We start from the raw sequence: 19,308 nt of genomic DNA, 5'->3' as shown, positions 1-19,308 counted from the left end.
TGAAAATGAACATCACATCATTCGAACAACTTAGATATTAAATATAAATGCAATCTCTATACAAAATACTTGTAAGTGTTTCATAACCTCCTAATTGTTTTGTATGGGCAAAGCAAGCATCACTAAACTGCTCATACATATACGTCAATGCAATAACTTCACAGAGTACCCACCACACAATGTTAAATCCCTGAATAGAGGTAAGTATGAGATACTGACTGAAGTGACACTTTTGTCAGCAAAGATCGTGCACCCAACAAATGCAACAAGAAGGCTCGGGGGGCTAAGTCCCAACGTTCCAAAGCACACAACTCCTGATAAATCTCTCTCAACCAGCTCAATCTAACAAGTGGCCCCCGACAATGCCTCATTGTCATTTCTAAGGTGACATTTGACCTCTTCGCACCTAACAAGTCCACCAAGACCGGTACAACGACAACAAACTCCAAAGTGACAAATGGACAAAACTGTCCCTTAATCAGAAGATGAAGTAATGCATCAACATCATCCGGTGTTATCGTCATTTCACCAATGGAGATATGAAATGTGTGTATCTCTATGTCACCTCTCCACAAATGATGATAACAAGCCTTTGTCCATTGTCTCATACCTGATGTTACATAAAGGCAGCAACCTAGAATTTAGAACAAACTCCTCAACATGCCCATCAAGAACATCTAGTTTACTCAACTTTCTTCCACGAGATTCAATGCCACATGATCAACATAGTCCACTAGTAGAGAAGTATCCAATGGACCCCAACAAATCCTTCTTCAACCTCTTCACCCTTAATGCCGGTTGTTCTACAACTACAGCCTCACCTCCACCTACACCTACAGAATCCACTACAGCAGGATCAGCTAACGAGGTCTATATCAAGAGCTTCACAATGATTCCTTCTTCGAATTGATGCCACGGGTCTTTGTCTTTCAACGCCACTACTGCCTTCACCTACGGTATCGGCACCTCTTGTCCTTGCCATAATCCTGCAAAAATAACCACAACTAACAAATAAGATAAAATATACACAACATTTTATTGGTACATTCCAAATAGAACAATCCAAATCCTTTTTCCGAATCAATATGACCTTACTGAAGGAGTAATCCGAAGTTGATTTATTTAGTAGCTTCCCGGTTAAGCAATCCGAAATTTAATCCCGAATTCAGAACTACATTCGGATTACTCAATCTGAAAACCTATAAATAAACCAAAATATTTCCTTCAGCTCCCCTCCACGCAAGAGAGGAGATATAGGTTCACTCGATGCTTATGAGTGGAAGACGCAAACCTTTGATTCAAAACCCCAATGGAGGTGCACAGATTTGCAACAGCCGTGGGAGGGAGGTGCAGAGGAAGTAAAGACGAAGGAGCTGGACACAAGGTGAAGAGTGAGAGATTTTATTTTACTATTCAGTAAAAGGTGGAATGGACATTTTAAAAAGTTAGGGAGGTGCAGAAGTAAGAACCTGGGATGCAGTAAATAGGAATTCAAAGGATAATATTCCATTGATCTTAAAAGTAGAGGAGTGTTTCATTTGCAAAAATTACATTTTTAAAATCTTGTACCTCCAATTTTTTTGAAAAGATTTAATTTATAACTTTAATAAAAAATATTTTTATTTTATTTTCTTTCTTTTTAAAGAGACTTTAATAAATATATTTTTATTTTCTTCTCCTTTTTACTAAAATCATTCTACACCACTTTAATAATAATTTAATTTAATTTAAAATTTAAATATTATTTAATATAATTTTATATTTTAATAATTATCAAAATATGATTTATATTATAATAATAGTTATATTAAAAAATAAAAATAAAATAATTAAATAAAAGTAATAATAAAAATAAAAAATAAAAAAATGAAATAATAATAATAATATAAAATTTGATTTCATACGTTCAAATATATTAAAATATTAAAATAAATTAAACAATTCTTAAATTGTAAATAAAAACAAAAATTTTAAATATGCTAACGGTTTTATTTTTTATTTAAAATTTAATAAATATTTAACTTAATTAAAAATAATATTATTATTTATCCTATTTTTATAATTTAATAATTATTAAAATATAATTTATATTCTTATAATAATTATATTAAAAAAGTAAAAATAAAAATAACTAAAATAAAAGTAATAAAAATGAAAATGAAAATAGTGTTTAAAATCACATTAAAAATATTTAATTATATTATATTATATTAAAATATTAAATTAAATTAAATAATTATTAAAATTTAAATATAAAAAAAAAAAAATTTGTCAATCGGAAATCCGATAATATATTTTACGATATGGATATCGATTAAAAATCTTCTTAAAATTTTGTTTTTTATTTAATTTTAATAATTATTTAATTTAATTTAATATTTTAATATAATTTAATATATTCAAATATATTAAATATGATTTTAAATATTATTTTTATTTTCATTATTATTATTTTAGTTATTTTATTTTTTATTTTTTTAATAAAACTTATAAAAATATAAATTATATTGTAATAATTATTAAAATATAAAATTATAATAAATGATATTATAATTTTCATTTAAATGAAATATTTCTTAAATTTTAAATAAAAAACAAAACTTAGCTTATTTAAAAAAATCTATTTAAAATTTAATAATTGTTTAATTTATTTTAATATATTTTAACATATCAAATCAAATTTTATATTGTTATTATTATTTCATTATTTATTATTTATTATTTATTTTTATTTTATTTTAATTATTTTATTTTTAATTTTTAATATAACTATTATTATCATATAAATAACTATTAAAATATAAAATTATATTAAATAATATTTCAATTTTAAATTAAATTAAATTGTTATTAAAGTGGTGCAAAGTGACTTTAGTAAAATATTGAGAAAATAGAAAGATATTTATTAAAGTCTCTTTAATAAGAAAGAAAATAAAATAAAAATATTTTTATTAAAGTTAAAAAATAAATCTTTTGAAAAAGTTGGAGGTGGAAGTTGAGATGTTAGAAGGTTAAAAATGGAATTTTTGGAGGTGCAAAATGAGATGTTGGAAACACTCCAAGTAGAGCTGCCAAAACTAGTAATTTGGCTCGACCCGGCCCAACCCACCACAGATTATTCACCTAGTGAATTAATCAAATCCGTCTCACTTATTACCGAATTGAAAAAATCTGAATCCTACGTGATCCATCACAAGTTGGTGAGTTGGACAGGTTGACTCACTCACTCCTATAATTATAAGTTTTTTTAAAATAAAAAAATTATACATTTTAATTCAAATCTAAATAATCATCACTCTAAAATGATGTTAAACTCCAAAGATAATTCAAAATAAGAAAAAAATATTATACAATCCAAGCATAATCCAAAAGCATGTACAGAAGGTAAATAAGTTTTTAATATTAATAATTGTTGTATCACTTGTCAATTTATAATATTAGAGTCTTGAATCATTAGTGCAAAAACATGTTTAACTTCCAACCACTAAATAACCAACATTAAGATTTTGTTCACTTAAATTTGGAAGTAAAATTTGTGAGAATTAGTGTAAGATTTGTTTGATGAGACAAATTAAAAAAGTTTACTCCAAAATCCACTCTCACTTATCTCCAAATTCACTCAAATAAACAACAAAAAAATTTATCTTCAGATCCTCTCAATCACTCTCCCCCAAATGCATTCAAGTGAACAAATCCTAAAAATGACCGATGTCATTTTTGTAAATAAATGCAATTATTAGATGTCGTTTAAATTGTAATTCGAGACGTCGAATATTGAGAAGTCTGACATGCTATTGGATAAATTTTGTGAAAATGGTTGACGTGAAGGTGAAAATGTATTTAACATATGACGTCCAATACTCTAGAATTAGACGTCAAAATGATATAAAAAGGCTAGTGAATTAATAAATTTTTGAGCGTGAGATTGAAAATTCATTAACTTCCCGAGATCCTCTTATTTTGCTCAAACTTTTATGGAACGAAGTTTCACGACCATGTAATATTTATTTTATTAATTACTTTAAATATGATTTTCATTTGTTTTGACCAATTATTTTCATTATGTTTTCTTTTATAGGCGCATAAAAAAATTGATTAACTTTTGACAAAAGTTGACGTTAGTTTACTTTCCTGGAAAAGTCGAATTTTTAAAATTCGACATCAATTTAACGTTTTCTCTGATAAAATTCGATATTAAAGACTGCTTTTGTACTGAATAGATAAATCATTGAATTTTTTTTTCTTAAAACATTTTTTTCTTTGTCATCATCTACAATATAATAAAAATGGATAAATTTAACTAGATAAAAGAAAAATAAAATAATTTAGCCCACGGCGAATGACGCATTGTAAAGCAAAGCAAAGCTCAAATTTTTGATCGTTCCGAAACACATTTCACAAAGAAATATGGCGCCGAAAAAGAACAAGCTGAAGGCAAAGGCACAATCCGGTCCGAAGCTTCAAATTTCGGCCGAAAATGAGAACCGCCTCCGCCGCCTCTTGCTTAACTCGGCCCGGTCCAACCCTGCGGCTGTCACTGCCACTGCCACTGCTACCGCAACGACCGCGACGGAGGATACTCTAACCAAGGCCCAGAAGGCAAAGAAGCTCAAAGCCGTTTACGATAAGCTCTCTTGCGAAGGTTTCACCAATCGTCAAATCGAGCTCGCTCTCTCTGCTCTCAGGGTACACTGCTCGCAATCCATTCCACCTATCTTGAGCATAGAACTATGGAATTTCAAATTTTCGTCAACAATTTATTCATTCTCGTTTCATTATAATTTGTAGGAAGCTGCTACGTTTGAATCAGCTCTTGATTGGTTATGCTTTAATTTGCCGGGGAATGAACTTCCGCTAAAGTTTTCTACTGGAACATACAATTACAGCGAAGGTATATTAGTAATTCCTTTTATTATATAATATTGTTGATTTCATCCATTTTTTGGACTTTTTTGGACAGTGATCATATAATTGTTATGCCTTGTTAGGGGGTTCTGTTGGTGTTATATCAAATCAACCGAACAATTCTACTCCGGCCGTGGATCCATCTATTACAACTAAGGAAGATGCTCCAGAATCACCAGTTTTAATCAAGAGACAATGGAATGATGATACTTTAGATTCTTGTCTACCATCTCAGGCAGATTGGATCAGACAATATGTGGAGCTACAGGAAGAGGTAACTTGAGTGCGTACATCATTGCATATGAATTTAATAGGTTTTTCATGTAACTGATAATGGTTTTCCAAGCAAAACCTAAAATAGGAATTTGAAATTAACGATTTTCACCTGTGATTCATGGTAATTCAATTTCTTTTATAAAACTCATGCTAGACATCACTATGATGCTTGGCATGTAAGCTATTGTGACACCCAGTGTACATTTATCATTTGTTATCACATGAAAATATTATTAAAAATAAAAAAGATACAAAGAACTCGTGGGAGGACCAAACTAAAACGCATGAACAAAAAACAAGCCAACTATAGAACTATATACAATCTAACTAGCTCTATACTTAGGAAAAAGAAACCTATTATAATAAAAGTCTAAACTTATAATGGCATAACTGTATACCATTCAAACTCTTCAGGACAAGCCTAAACTTGCCAACTCATCTACAAAATGTTTTTCTTCTTGAAAAATATGACACCTTAAAATCAATACCACTACAAAACTTTATGCATTTCCTCCAACGACCTCTAAGAGACTATGTCACAACCTCTTGATGAGAGAAAGCTTGAGAAACCAAAGTTGAAACACTTCCCAACCAGAGTCTTCTAAATCTCTTATATCTTAGGTCATATCAAAGAAAAATGATAAACCACACACTTTTTAAATTTCAACTTAAGAAACCTCTTTCTCATCAACTCAAACCCAGCAAAATCACTATAAGCAAAGTCCCAAGCTAATTTGATCAAGAAGGCATTATTCTCCACCAAAATATTTGTCACTTGCAGACCACCTTATGTTTTTTGTGCACAAACCCTAGACCAATTCACAGTCACCTGCCCTTGCCTTTGAATGTCCGTAGTCCAAATGGAATTCCTAATCCATTTCTCAATTTCATGAATCAACATAAGAGGCCATTTATACAGCTAGAAGCTGCAAGAGAGTATTCCAACAATAATCGAATTAACCATTTTGTATATAGGACACTTTGTCGATACTCATGGATGATTTACATAATCTAATCTATGAAGCATTAATATTTTTATGATAATAATAATTTATAATTTTTTATTTTCACAATATCTTAGAAATGTGATTTTAATTTGGATGGGCACAATTGCAATTATATATGTTTATTATATTTTAGGAATTTTTATGGATTTTAAAATATGTATTTGTCACATATCATTTCCTATTATTTTCAAAATAAGCATGTCTCCTTATCAATACACATCTTATAGTGAGACTTCTCTTAAGTGCTACTTAATTTCCTTGAGAGAGAAAGAAAACAAGATTTGATTGCCTCGACTCTTCTTTCTTCTACCCTATCTCTATCTTAATGGATAAAATTTGAGAGAAGACATATATGTAAGAATGAGGGGCCCTGTCTCACGTTACTGGATAAAGCCCCTGAAAAACTGCTATTCCCTTGAAATGGTAGCTTAGTTTCAGAAACTGGTCCGCTTTAATCATTTACCATTTAGTCTTTAATTATTTATTTGTGCCCTCTATTTTTTCATGTCAAGTGTTTGGTTCTATTAGGTGTTTGTCTTTTGGTGCAAAGGGAGAGCTTATATAATGTGGTATTTGCAGGATGAATCTGAGACTTGGGAAGATGACATATTTATGGGAAATTGTGCCCCAAAAAAGGTATTTCTTTCTTTCTTAAAGATTAACAATGCCTAAACATTTTAGATGTTCATTTCTAGCTCAACCCCATTTCCATTGCTCAGTATCCCCTCTGGTATTTTTTATAATAGAAATGTTGAGTGTATTATTTTGGTCCTAATTAGTATATCCATTTTTCTGATGTTTTAATTGGTAAATTCCTTTTATACTCTTATTTTATTGTGAAGTCTATCTTAGCAAGACAGGCACTCATTCTCTCTGCAAGTTGATTTATTCATCCTTAAATGACAATTGTTGGGGTGGCTTTTTGCATGAGGGACAACAAAAGGATACTTGGTCATGTTGCCTTAACAATATAAGCCGCAATCATTGATGGGAAAAAATGAGACTTGGAATTGAGTATGATTAACCCAAAACACATTTTGATAAACTTCTCCATAACATTGAAATTAATTTATGCACAAGTTAAAAAAAAGAAAAAATTGGGAAAGTTTATACATGAGAACTTTTACAAATTAGCTTGTGCATAAACTAATTTTAACTTATGGAGAAATTAATTATTTTTTTCATTTTCTTTCTCTCCTAGAAGTCCTTGTGAAGTTTGTCCAAACATACCCTTAGCGTCATATATCTATATAAGCCATCATTTAAGTAGTTTAATTCTATGAGTTTTTGTTAGAGATCCCACATTGACTATGAATAAGACTAAAATTTAGGATATAAGTAGAGTGCAATCCTTACCTTAAAAGCTGGTTTTGTGAAATTGAGTTAGGCATAAATTTACTTACTATGATACTATCATAGCCATTTGGAGCCTATCATAGTCATGTTCATTGGGGCTATTGTGCCTCTCATTATTTAGCTCCTGTTAGGCCACCAACAAAGATCTAATTCCATGATCAAGATGTTCATTCCTTGGCGTGAAGGAGTGTGTTGGAGATCCTATATTGACTTCAAATAAGGATAAATTATAATACATAAGTGGATGAAAAGTTCGATATCTTCATATTGTTTGCTTCCTATTAACTGTGGAATGATCATGTAACATTGTTTATTTAATTCTGCTGAGTTACAAGCTTAACCTATGTCTTTTTTTTTTGTCTTGATAGATTTATGAACCTAGGCCTTATGATGTTATTGCGAAGGAGTATCTTGCTGCAAGATTGGAGGCTACAAAAGCAAAGGAAGAAGGGGAAAAAAAACGCCAGGAGCAGGCAGGCCATATTATCCGTAAACTGAAACAAGAGTTGGCTGCTATAGGTTAGTTTGAATTTCATTTTCTGTTTTCAATATTATTTTTTGAACTATAATTGTCTCATTTGATTGTGTAATACATTTATCAGGATTATCAGATGACAATTTGTCCTTAGAACATGGTCATGAAATCAGTTCTAACCTCAAATCTGAGAGAGCATCCACAGGTCATGAGCCTGTTGGTTGCTTTAGAGAAAAAACTCCATGTGACACTGAAGGACTGGCTTCTGACAAAACAGCAGTTGACGGAAGTGATCTGGAGAGCCATAGCATGGTGGAGCATCTTGTTAAGTCTGGTTCACCAGTTGTACTTGCTGAAAAAAATTCAGCTCAAGGGGAGTTTGGCGACGTGGAGCTTGGTGGTTTCTTCTTGGAAGATGATTCATCTAGTGAAATATTACCTCTTGATATTTTGAAAGTACATAAACAAGAAAAAATTAGAAGACTATCCGAGAAAAAATTGGATAAACTAGAAGGCATTTGGAAGAAGGTAATTTTTGTTCTGCATTTGAGGTTTCTTGATAAGTGGAGTTTAATGCTGTTCATGTCTTCCTGTTGCTCTAAATAACTTTATGCTTCTCCAAAGTCTTAGGAAACGCAATGATTGTATTTGTTGAGAGAGGGAGGGGAAGAATTCACGGATGGATAATTGTTTCAAATAAAGTAAATATATTAATCAAGGTGGATAGGATATTTTCATGGATTCCATGTTATTTACCTTTATGCATATATATATATATATATATATATATATATATATATATATTACTTTTTTATATTTTTTTATTTTTCAAACCAGTACAATGCCACCAGAACCATTTAAATTTAGAATTCTTGATTTTGTATATGATTAGGTATTTGGCTTTTGGTGAAAATAAAAGTGTGGTTTCACTGACATTTATGATTAGGAACTCTACAGCTTTGCTCCATGAATTTTCTCTTATGCTTAGGAAGGTTCCTTAATCCTTTCTCTTCCTTTCTTTGTAATGTTTTTTCTCTTCATCTTAATGAATTTTCTTTCATAAAATAGTGGTTTTGAAATAATTGTCTGTTGTGTGTTTCAGAGAATTAGGCTGAAAACATTGTATGTATTGTTTCTTGCTATGGTCTAACAATAGTTATTTCCTAATTTATAGGGGGACCCCCAAAAGATTCCAAAGGCTGTTCTTCATCAACTGTGCCAGAAATCAGGATGGGATGCTCCAAAGTTCGATAAAATTGTTAGTAGAGGAAAGAGTTTCTCCTATACTGTAAGTATATTGCGCAAAGCCAGTGGGAGGGGCAAAAATCGAAAAGCTGGGGGCTTGGTCACACTTCAGTTGCCGGATCAGAATGAAACTGTTGAATCTGCTGAGGTGAGTCATCCTTAAGCTTGTCAACTCCATCCTTCTGTTGTTATAGAAGATTTTTTGGGATACTTAAGTGGCATCAGAACTTATTTTGTTGGGAAACTTTTTCTTTTTTGCTATTTTCTGGTATGAAGTATAGGCTGTGTGTAGGTCAAATTTTAGAGGGCTAAGTATATTGCATTCTATACTTTTAATCTCTCTCTCTCTCTCTCTCTCTCTCTATATATATATATATATATATATATATATATTAGTAGAAAATAGTATAAAAAAATAGAATAAAGAGAAAATTGTGTTGATAACTTCTGTGGACCAAGAAGGAGGTTTTTTTGCAATGTAAATTCTGGACCTATCAAGGAATTTAAATGACAATGTAATAGAGCAATGCTTTTCACAAAATGATGAAACAGAAGAAGAAATTTCCCGAGTCTGAGAGACCCCTTCCCTAATCAGTTAAAACCACCCACCAGTTGCCCATTCCCCCATTTTGATCACCTTCACACCATAATAATGCTTGATTCCGGAATCGTTCCTGCAATTCTCCTACATCACATTTTCATTCTGTTATGTTTTTCTTTCTGTTGTTCCTTCCCTCTAATTTATCATCACCAAAGATCCAAAAAGTTCCTGAAGCCCATTTATTTCCTTCATCTTTTCCTCTTTTTGTTACCTTTTATAGACATGCAAATTGTGCCAATCATATATATATATATATATGTGTGTGTGTGTGTGTGGAAAGGGGAGGATGGGGGAAAATCATGATGTTTTGCTTGATATAAGCATAATAGTCAATTTAAACATCACGTGGGCCCACAAAAAAGTTAAGATGGGAGGGGGTTGGGAGATCTATTTTGATACTTACATCACACTATGTATATAACATATTTTGTTAAAATAAAAAGAGTTTCCTAATGTGCTTGGGTGTTTTCTCTACTGGGTGATTGATTGATTTATAATAAGAAAAGAATGATTACAAAGATCATAAATAACTATTATTATTTACAAGAGAACAATTAAAGTACCATAGCTTCCTAAGATACATTAGACTCTGAAGCAACATAGTTTAGAAAGAAGGTTGAATAGAGCATGTGAGTTTTTCAATAGGACACTAGACAGTTTATACATCAAGGACACTATGTTTTACATTGCTTAACCCTAATTCTTGGGCTATGTCTAGTTCTCCTTTAAAGAACTACTTGAAAGAATTAATATGAAAGAAAAAAGATTTTTATTCAAATTGTTTCATTTGAAACAGTATGTTAGTCTCTATATATAGAGAACTTTAGCCCTAAAGTAATAATTACAAAGAGATCTCTAGAATCTTCTAACAACTTCTATTAGCTTCTAGTAATACATTTAATATTCTACCAACTTCTAGTAATGCATTTAATATCCTACTAACAACAAAACTCTTAAAGGGATTCACAATAATCAAATGTGAACAATTGAGTATATAACACCACTCCTTTTAAAATTGAATTTACTGAGCCACTTGTGAGAGGATGTACTATAAAGGCTTCCTTACAGGGGTGTAATTTCACAAAATGAAGGACATAACAAAGTCTCTCCCTCCACCTATACAAATACTAAGACAACAAATATAGAGTTGATAAGTTTTTTCGTAATGTTAGAATCTTTTATATCATTTCCTGTTCAAAAATCTGTTTTGTGTTGTATGTACATGTTACTAGTATCTTAGGGGTTTCATTTTTCTTTTTCCTTAAGCTTTTGTAGTAAGTAACAATTCCTTTTAAATATATGAATCTAAATAAACTAAGATCCAAATTGAGATCTCTTAAACATTTTTTCCTATGTATTTTCTTTAAGTTTGTATCAATGCGAGTTGATATTGGCTTTGCTTGTCTTTTTCGGTGAGAAAGCATTTATTGTCGCATCCTGCAGTGGAAGAACTAAAGATGTTTTTGGAAGTAGAACCTTTGGATGAAATCAAGAAGAATCTTTGGTGATGTGCTTTACATCCATACTTTGATCATCTCAAAGATCAACTTCTGACCAGTCCTGAGGTCCCTTCCATGAATAGCTTGACCGCACGCCTCCTTCAAGTCCCAACACCTCAAATTAAGGAAGTTCATGAACTAGTGGAACCATCCGTTGTGATTGCCACATGAGGAAGAGTAGGTCGTGGCACTGGAGGAGGACATGAAGGTCGAGGGTGTCTCATTGTACATACTGCAAAAGGATGGGTCAGACCTAAGAAAACTGCTACTCCTTACATGGTTTTCCTACCAAGACAACCAATGTCTTTAAGGCTAAAACTGCCGCCCAAAATTCACTGGGAAGAATATCAAAAGTATCTAAGGTTAAAGTCTAACAACTTGGCACAAACATCTTAAACTCCAAGTACATCAACAACTTGTATTTTTGAATCTATGGAAGGTCAAAATTTCCTTTCAAAACAACCATCGTAGGTAATTGACTTAAGTGTTTTTGATCACATCTCTGGTAATGCTTCTTTGTTCTCATCCCTTTCCTTTCAAAACAACCATCGTTTTATAACCTTGGCAAATGGCTGTAAAACTTCTTGAAAGGGAGTCGCTCAAGTTTGTATTATCATTAAGTCTAAGTATGGGGGGTAGTGTGTTGGAAACATCTATCGGCTGTACCTATAGTCATACCTAATTTTGCACCTAGGTATCTAGTGTAGTCTTTTAATTTTCCATGTTCTCTCTTTTAATCTTAAGTGTTACTCTCCTCTATCATTGTTTAAGCCCTCACCCTAGTTGTCATTGATGATGTTACTTTCTTTGTGTCTACACTATTCTTCCCTCCCACCGTTGGCCATGATTGACCTCTGGACATTTCACCTAATATCTTGACCCCTGTTCATGTTGCTCTAGAAACATTGCCCCCTTTGGAGGACTAAACATATTTGAGCATTTAATAAATTTTCAAAAAACCATTTAACTCAATTAAATCCATGTGACAAATGCTAAGTAAACCACTGCTTGCCACATCATCAAGCTCGCAAATGTTGTGTAATCTCAGGACTAAAAATTGCATTTCACAAAATTGAAGAATTAGGAATAGAAATTTTTAAATAGAGGACCAAAAGAAAGTGCCCCAATTTGGAAGACTAAAAACATATTTATGACAAAATTATATTAACGAATACTTGCTATCTTTCCTTACGTTGTTTGCAAAAATTTTACTTGATTTCAGGATGCACAGAATAAAGTAGCAGCCTATGCATTGTACAAACTATTTCCTGAGATCCCAGTTCATCTCCCAGTTACAGAACCTTATGCATATTTTATTCTGAAGTGGATGGAAGGTTGGTTTTTCTTTTCTTATCTAATCAATTTTTTGCTTGAAGACCGTTATCTCATTGTTTGGTTCACAATGCCCGCTTACGTTGTGAGAAAAGATTTAATTGTATAAATTTTATTATTTGAAACATTTAATTTTTATCATTATTTAATTTAGGTATCATAAAGCTATTGCTGTAGATATTTAACCATGTATATATGTGAACTTTTGTACAGAAGATATGACATTTCATAACTTGCAGGGGAATCATCAAGCAATCTAGAAGACAGTGAGAAAGATCATAGATCTGGATTTGTGGATTCATTATTAAATGATAATAGTTCTAGTGCAACTGCATTTGTTGATGTTACAGATTATAAGTGTCCTGAATACTTTGATGGAGTCTATGAAGATAAATGTTCAACAATTGCCCATCATCAACAATTTACTCAAAGTAGGTTCATCCATGTCTTATTTAATATAATTTTGAATTTTATTTCCATTTTTTTCAGGTAGATTTTCTATTTGTTTTTTTTTTCCATTTATTTATTTTTCACAAATGGGACTAGACATTCCTTAAATGCTTTCTTCTTTAGGAAAGGAGACAATGCTACCCTAAAGATATATATTGATGCAAACTATGTAGGTTTTGTTGTTGACAAAAAATCTACATTTGGGTACTATATGTGTTAGGAGAAGTCTGGTGACCTTTAGAAGCAAAAAATAGGATAGAGTTTCTTAGTTATAGTGCAAAAGCTGTATTTTCAACCCTTGTTTATAGTGTTTGAAGGACTTTGGATGAAGATCATACTTGATGACCTTGAAATTAAGGTTGACATCCCTATGCAATTGTACCATGATAACAAGTCAACAATGAACATTGCTCATAGTTCAGTCTAACGTTATAGGACCAAACATATTGAAATCGACATGCACTTCATCAAAGATAATATTTGACAAAAGCCTAATGGTTACAACTCATGTTCCTACAAGATTTTAGATTCTAGACATTTTCACTAAAGGGCTTCCTTGGGACGGATTCCAAGATCTTATAGGCAAGTTCGGATTGATTGGTGTTCTTTTATCAACGAAATCCTAAATGCTATCATAGTAACTACATGTAAAAACTACTTATTGACTTTTGGCAAAGTGCTTTACTTCGGTTGGTAAATTCTATGTTTTGGCTAAACACATTGGTTTTATTTGAAAGATCATTACAAACGCTATACTCAATAATGTCATCTGATTTTGTATAGTAATAATTAGTGTTTAGTATTAGAAATAGCATATCTTTAGAGAAGGTATAGATGTGTGCTGATAATTTAACTTCTTTTGGTATTTCTCTAGATTTTTTACTTGGTGGGATCAAATGCCTACTATTGTGAGTCATAAGTTTGTTAGAGATAGACTTGGTCTATCTAACTTTTGATTTTCATAGTGGTTTTGGTTTGGTCCCCCCACTGTCTTGTATTTTGCTTTGTTATTTCTTTTCAGAGTTTTTGATGTGCTGCAAATAATTGATACATGTTGAGATACTAACCTATTTAAAATCCTATTCTTGTATAATGATGGTTTTGTACACCTTTTATTAAAAATTGGTCGGTTGATAAAGTCCAATTGGATAATGCTTATTTTTTCCTCATAGATGTAATTGTGTCTTTATTAGTTTCCCCTTGATGAAATTTCTGTTCCATTGCATAGGAGAAACAAATATCAAGGAAATGGAGAGTGCTGATTTGAGACAGATGCAACATATTAAGATGAGAACACCAAGATACCAGGTTTGCACATATTTTGGATTTTTGACTTTTGTCTGTCCCTTTTTGGAAGTAGTATAGCATTGTTGTAAATAGTGTATTATTAGGATAAACATATTCTTAATATATGTCATGAATAATTAGAAGAGAATATTTTTTCAATTATCCTATTCATTTTAACATATTTATGTTTCCTTATTTTGGAAAAGTTGATTACAAATAGAGATGAGGAAAATATAATTGGTGTGATAGTTATTAATAAAACAATTCTTTATCTTTGCTGCTGGAACAAATATCTCCTAATAATCCTGATAGGATATGTAATGTATTAGACAGTTTGTAGACCATTTTTAGATAGTTTGGCAAAAATAAATTATAGAAGTTAGTATGAAGTGGTTAGGGGTAGTTAGGAGGAGTTTAAACAACAGTTAGGGGAAGTTTTAATTAGTAGTAAGGCAGGTTTTGTCTTTTAAGGTGGGGGGATGTTCTAGTTCTGGTTATGGAGTGTATTTTGTTTTTGAACAGGGTTTGTCCTGTGTAGAAGGGAATTTCTTCCCTTGGAAGCTGTTGAATGTTTTCTTGTATTATGTTTTTCAGAATTAGAGTGTTATTCACATTGTGCAGTAAGATTTGTGTGTTAATTTCTTAAACTGAATTATAAATCTGGTTTCTTGTCTCCAAGAAACCTAACAAATCCACACCATAAGTCTGAGTAAATCCTTTAGCTACTAACCTTGTTTTGTAAAGTTCTAATGAGCCATCAGATTTATACTTTACACTATAAAACCATATGCATTCTACTGCCTTTTTATCCCGTGGCCTGTTAACAATTTCCAATATTTGATTCTTTTCTAAGGCACTCATCCCTTCATTCATGGCTTGAACCCAATTTTCATCCTTCAACGCTTCTTGAACTGAAGTAATGACTCTAATTGCATCAATGGCAAAAAGTAAACTCTGGTGTTGCATAGATAGGTTTTTTGTAGTGACAAAATGAGAAATAGGATACTTGGTTCAAGACTCAGTTCCTTTTCTCAAAACAATGGGCAAGTCATCAAGGTTAGGTTCACAATTAATATTAAAGGAATTTTCCAATGGTTCAAGGGTGTCAGAAGGAGCACTTACCCCCAAGTCAGATCATTGGTGCTGTTCTTAAATTAGGTTAGATTACTTTGTCTCCTCTGATATTGTATATGGAAGAAATTCTATGGATGACTAATTTCTAGAGTTGTCCCTGACTAGGGAATAAAGTTGTTCTTGCTAAGAGCATCTTCGAAAATATCCATTCAAGATATGCCAGTTTGGTACCGAGTTGGGGAGTTTGAAGGAGAAGTATTTTAAACCCTAAATAGGCGGCAAATTTGAAGAAGCTTTTTGAACCGCAAAATGGAAGCCACCATAGTCGTTTGTAGTGAGAAACTGAAGAAAACTCACATAATTTAGGGTTTCACTTCTGCATCCACTTTTGTGTTCGTTCTTGGCTTAATCAATGTGCATCTCCATTGTTGCATTCTTGTTCACTTGTCGCTCGACATGCCACAGTTTGGTTGTTGCGTCATCATTCGCATGTCACTCAATTGCATCTCCATTGTTGTGCTGCAGTGCTTAGGAGAGGAAGGAAAGTGTCATGTTGCACTGGAAGATAATTTTATTGTGCTACTATGTTGCAACTTTTAAGGAAGGAAGTAATATAATATATATTATTTATAAATGATTGTTTTAATTGAATTCTGAAGTTAGGTATTTAGGGTTTTAATTTCATATTTTAATTAGGAATTAATTTTAATCATTTAATAATTATATAATATGGTTTTTTTTTTTAATTTTGTAGTTGAAAACTGAAATTAGGGATCAATTTTTAGTATGTCTAGGAATTTTACAATTTTTTTTTCATGAGAAATTTACAAAACTCCCACGAATTTACGTAAATTCTCGATTGACAACCTTGCTAAGTTCTAACTTTCCATGAATTGACTATGAATATGGACAAATAAAACACATCCAGACACTTGACTATAAAGATTAGAGAAAAAAGGAACAAATGGAAAGAAGGAAGATATTAAATACTCTACTAGAGCTTGTTAGAAGTTGTTAGAAACTAGTAGAAGGTTCTAGAGCTCTTTTTCTAATATTTACTTTAGGGTTGGAGGTCTCTATTAGATTAGATAGAATGCTGGTGTCCTGTTTCATATGAATCAATTTGAATAAAAATCTTCTTTCTTTCATATTAATTCTTTCAAGTCAAATGTTCTTTTAAAGAAACTGGATTTCCAACCGAACAATGAGAGTCAGTCAGAGACATAACATGAGAAAGAAGCTTAGTAACCATGGTATTATTGAAAGAAGAATGATGTAACTCAAATTGCTACTATCTAGCCTTTCTGATAGTCTGGTGAAGAAAATAGGCATGTATTCCATATTGAATTGACAAAAAGATGTTATTCATTATTAAAGAATATACAAGAGTTAGTGAACCTCTTACAGAACCCATGTATATATGGACTGAGGAGCACTGCATGAAGAAAGACGATTGGTTTGTAAAAGTTTTCAACTGTCAATCAATGAAGACAACGTAAAATTGTTTTGAAATTATAAGCAGAATAAACATTTAAAACAGAGAAAAACATATCTCTAAAGTTCTATTGTAAGTAAAATAGACTTACAATTACCTTAGAGCTACTCCTTAGTTATGACAGCTATGTAGTTTGTTGCAACGACCTTTAGTTTGCTAGATCTAGTGCTCTAAAAGAATGACTGTAAATTCTTCTTTTGTAATCACAAGTTAAGTAATAAAATCATTGTTAAGAAGTGGACTTTAAGCCTAACTTAACCCTACAAAGCCGGCTTGTAAGGTGAGGTTTACACCTACTTATATTATCTCTAGTCGATGTGGGACTTCCAACACCCCTCCTCACGTCGAGGTATATATACATTTGGAGCGTGAAGCAAGACATTAATGGATGGTTCAATAGCGGCCCTATAGCGGGTGGAACACTATGCCCAACAAACAACAAATATCGCTATGATAAACTCTAACCATAACTTTGATACGATGTTAAGAAGTGGATTTTAAGTCTTAACTCAACCCTACATAACCGGCTTGTAAGGTGAGGTTTGCACCCACTTATATTATCTCTAGTTGATGTGGGACTTCCAACAATCATTCAATTCATTTTGCTTATAAATACTTTGAAATCCTACGTTGCCTCTTAGAGCTAATCACAGCCATAACAATGATGTTTTTTCCTAATTCTTCTCTTCCACTTCCTAGTGATGCGATTCTAGTCTACTCAATCTACACTAGCGAATCCTCAGATTTGACAGAGAAATCCTCTTCTCCTTTGAAAACAAACCAGGTTCATATTCTTCTGCTACAGTCATCACACTTGTCTACATTGTGATAGAGAAATTAAAAAAAAAATAAATCTAAACTTCCTTTTTCAGAAGCAACAAGTTGAATCGTTGTTGGAGGGCGATCACATGCATTGGTTTGTGGTTAATGTTCTGCTACAGTCACATTTGTCTACATTGTGATAGAGAAATTAAAAAAAATAAATCTAAACTCCCTTTTTTAGAACCAACAAGTTGAATAGTTGTTGGAGGGCCATCACATGCATTGGTTTGTGGTATGCATCTATTTCTGTGAGGCTTGACAGTTTGATTGTTATGCCAAATGAAAATTCCTACATATTTTGCTTCGGAGCAACAAGAAACCTGTTCTTTCATTGTTGTGGTTTACACTTTCTGCACCACTTCTCACCCAAACACAAGGTTTTCTTTTTCTCATCAATCTGTGTTATGTGTTTTTTTGTTTCTTTGATCAGTTTCCCCATCATTGTTTTCTCTTTTTCGCTTTGCTTCATTGGGCTATGTTCTTTGTTTATTGTGTTTAAGTCTCAACAGTCTTTAAGTTGTTCATTCATCTCACGAAACCCAAACTCATTCTCTCCATTTCTCTCTCTCGCTGGTTAATCATCCTTTGGTTAGTGTGGCAAGAATTGAAGTCTTGATTGCATATTCATATAGGCTAAGGCTATGCTTTAGCAAGAATAAAATCTGAAAAATTTAAGCTCTTAGCTACCGGTACAAGATTGGTTCTTTGTTTTCCCAACTTGTTATGCAATAATGTCTACTATACAATGCATATATCAAATTTCCCTTCCGCAAAAATCCATTATGATATGGGGAATTTGGACCACAAGGACTGAGGCAGTTTCAAGAATCAAATACTTGAAGCTCAGGCTATGAGGTGGAATCTTATAAAAGGTTCTACATGTATTAGTGTATAATATCTTGTGTAATATATCTGTAGTAAATGATAGCCAAAATATTTGGTAAGATTGTCAGAACAATTGACTTATTCTATAGGAAAAAAGAAAATTCATCAATTCTGAACTGGATATTTTATCTGCTTCAGGAAATGCTGAATCTTAGAGCTACACTTCCTATTGCTGGTCTGAAGGGTGATATATTGCAATTGATGAAGGAACATGATGTTCTTGTTGTTTGTGGGGAAACAGGCTCAGGAAAAACAACTCAGGTGACAGATTTCGACTATAATTTGTGATATTTTTCCTCCTGTATTTCCTGAACGTCTTGTTTTCTGTCATTTGTGCATCCACAGTTTCCTTTCTGACTGCCATTTAATGTAGGTTCCACAATTTATATTGGATGACATGATTGAGTCAGGACATGGTGGATACTGTAATATAATTTGCACACAACCACGGAGAATAGCGGTAGGTACAAGATGTTATGCTTGCATATTTGTCAATATATACAACATCTACAATAGTTTGCAGCTGTAATTGGTACAGTCGTCTGTCCCATACTTTTGATGGACTAGTTAGTTTTACTCATTACTTTGGTTCCTTCCTT

General features: G+C 32.2%; 1 protein-coding gene and 1 long non-coding RNA gene across 4 annotated transcripts in view; one reads left to right on the top strand and one right to left on the bottom strand.

Annotated features, from left to right (window-relative positions):
• LOC124833667 (uncharacterized) lies at nt 1–1,513 on the bottom strand. The gene is made up of 2 exons (XR_015786881.1): nt 1,292–1,513; nt 1–986 (listed from the first exon to the last, which is right to left on the bottom strand). It is a non-coding gene; the product is annotated as an uncharacterized LOC124833667 (long non-coding RNA).
• Nucleotides 1,514–4,356: 2,843 nt separating this feature from the next.
• The window catches only part of LOC124833710 (RNA helicase family protein), a 44,892-nt gene continuing 29,940 nt past the window's right edge, over nt 4,357–19,308 (top strand). For 2 of the 3 annotated variants that reach the window (XM_047308251.2, XM_047308250.2), the window contains exons 1-12: nt 4,363–4,686; nt 4,789–4,891; nt 4,989–5,179; nt 6,768–6,824; nt 7,913–8,063; nt 8,147–8,547; nt 9,194–9,412; nt 12,587–12,698; nt 12,936–13,127; nt 14,375–14,454; nt 18,848–18,970; nt 19,083–19,169. In XM_047308251.2, coding sequence (XP_047164207.1) covers nt 4,408–4,686; nt 4,789–4,891; nt 4,989–5,179; nt 6,768–6,824; nt 7,913–8,063; nt 8,147–8,547; nt 9,194–9,412; nt 12,587–12,698; nt 12,936–13,127; nt 14,375–14,454; nt 18,848–18,970; nt 19,083–19,169 — 1,995 coding nt within the window. In that variant the 5' untranslated portion in view covers nt 4,363–4,407. Of the gene's footprint in view, nt 4,687–4,788; nt 4,892–4,988; nt 5,180–6,767; nt 6,825–7,912; nt 8,064–8,146; nt 8,548–9,193; nt 9,413–12,586; nt 12,699–12,935; nt 13,128–14,374; nt 14,455–18,847; nt 18,971–19,082; nt 19,170–19,308 lie in introns of all 3 variants that reach the window. The other variant, XM_088105569.1, reaches the window with a different exon arrangement.

The sequence above is a fragment of the Vigna umbellata genome, chromosome 1 (genome assembly GCF_029865625.1).
Source record: "Vigna umbellata cultivar VRB3 chromosome 1, Vumbellata_1.0, whole genome shotgun sequence".
NCBI lineage: Eukaryota > Viridiplantae > Streptophyta > Magnoliopsida > Fabales > Fabaceae > Vigna > Vigna umbellata.
Note: the sequence above shows the minus strand (reverse complement) of the source record. Positions and strands in the feature narration are given on the sequence as shown.